The following is a 1,239-nucleotide window of genomic DNA, read 5'->3' on the forward strand; positions in this document are numbered from 1 at the left end:
GTGCACTCAAGTGTCTGTTGCACCGATATAACCTGGATTTAGAAGGACTTGTTTCATGATTATGGTCGAGGTTTACTGCATTACTTCTCCAATTTCCAAAAGTATCGGAAGATCTAGAAATCCTAGCCTTACAACCCATTTTAACTGTGGGTTGCGGCTTCAAAGAATCGCTACTATTATTGTTTATTCCGCCTTCACGACTACATGTCAACGTCATGTATCTCACAACTCCATCATCTCCTTTTTTTGAATTCCTTTTCTTAATTGGAAAACCCACCGCATAAGCATATTTCTTGTAGAAATCATACATATCTACTTCACTTTTAAACAACATACCCACTTCGGGCACAATTACACCATCTCCGCTTGATGTTACACCTTCCACTACATTCACGGACTCCAGCAACTCAACATTATCAGATTGCACTAAAACATCGTCCTGCTTGTCTTGCACATTCAAATCCATACTTTATTACGCTGTGAAAAAAAAACAACATTCATGTTCAGTGCCATGTTTGCAAACAAAAACGTTACTTCATGCAACTTCTTTTGAAACTAAGCCAAACATGTACCATATGTTAAAAACAGACTAAAATATGGAGGGTGAGTCACAAAACTTTATTTAGTGCCAGCCATAACAGCACAAAAATTCATCCATCTTTCTTTTAACTTGAAATTCTTTTTCCAGATTGCACAAATGAATTAGAGAAAAATAATGGTTTTAGATCAAATAACCAATGACCAGAATAGGGAAAATGATGTTAAGGGCAAAAGATAGCGACGAAAATTAACTCACGCCTGAAATGATGCTGCGGAGTGGAAATGGACAATAGAATTCGGCTTCTGTATGAAGGGCTCAAACTCCTGAAAATGCAATACTAAACATAATTATCTGCTGCAATAACATGAGTACAGGTTCAACTAAAAACGGGAGCAAGGCCATGAAACATTAAACATCATAAGAAGTACATACATTGAAATTATGAATAATTTATTGCATTCACCTTCCACCTTGCCGGCAGTAGCAAAAATGAAAGGAATAACTTCACAATATCTTCAGTCGACCACGACAACAAGCTCCTAAACATTGGGCTTCGACGGACAAGAACAATTAAAAAAAAAATTGGGTGGCTCTCCTTTCATGTTGTAGAAACCCGAAGGTAGCAAAATCGACGGGATATCTACCACATTACCGGAAGTAGCAAAAATGAAAGGAATATCTTCCCAATATCTTCCCTC

The 1,239-nt window shown here is 37.4% G+C and overlaps 1 protein-coding gene across 1 annotated transcript; it reads right to left on the minus strand.

The window, feature by feature from the left end:
- Positions 1 to 23: 23 nt before the first annotated feature.
- LOC111385985 (protein FAR1-RELATED SEQUENCE 5-like) lies at positions 24 to 1,003 on the minus strand (the record flags this gene model as incomplete). Its single annotated transcript, XM_023010406.1, has 2 exons — positions 797 to 1,003; positions 24 to 477 (listed from the first exon to the last, which is right to left on the minus strand). A coding segment is annotated over exon 2 (443 nt), but the record flags the coding sequence as incomplete, so codon positions are not given.
- Positions 1,004 to 1,239: the final 236 nt, after the last annotated feature.

The sequence above is a fragment of the Olea europaea genome, unplaced genomic scaffold, assembly GCF_002742605.1.
Source record: "Olea europaea var. sylvestris unplaced genomic scaffold, O_europaea_v1 scaffold33646, whole genome shotgun sequence".
In the NCBI taxonomy this organism is placed as follows: Eukaryota; Viridiplantae; Streptophyta; class Magnoliopsida; order Lamiales; family Oleaceae; genus Olea; species Olea europaea.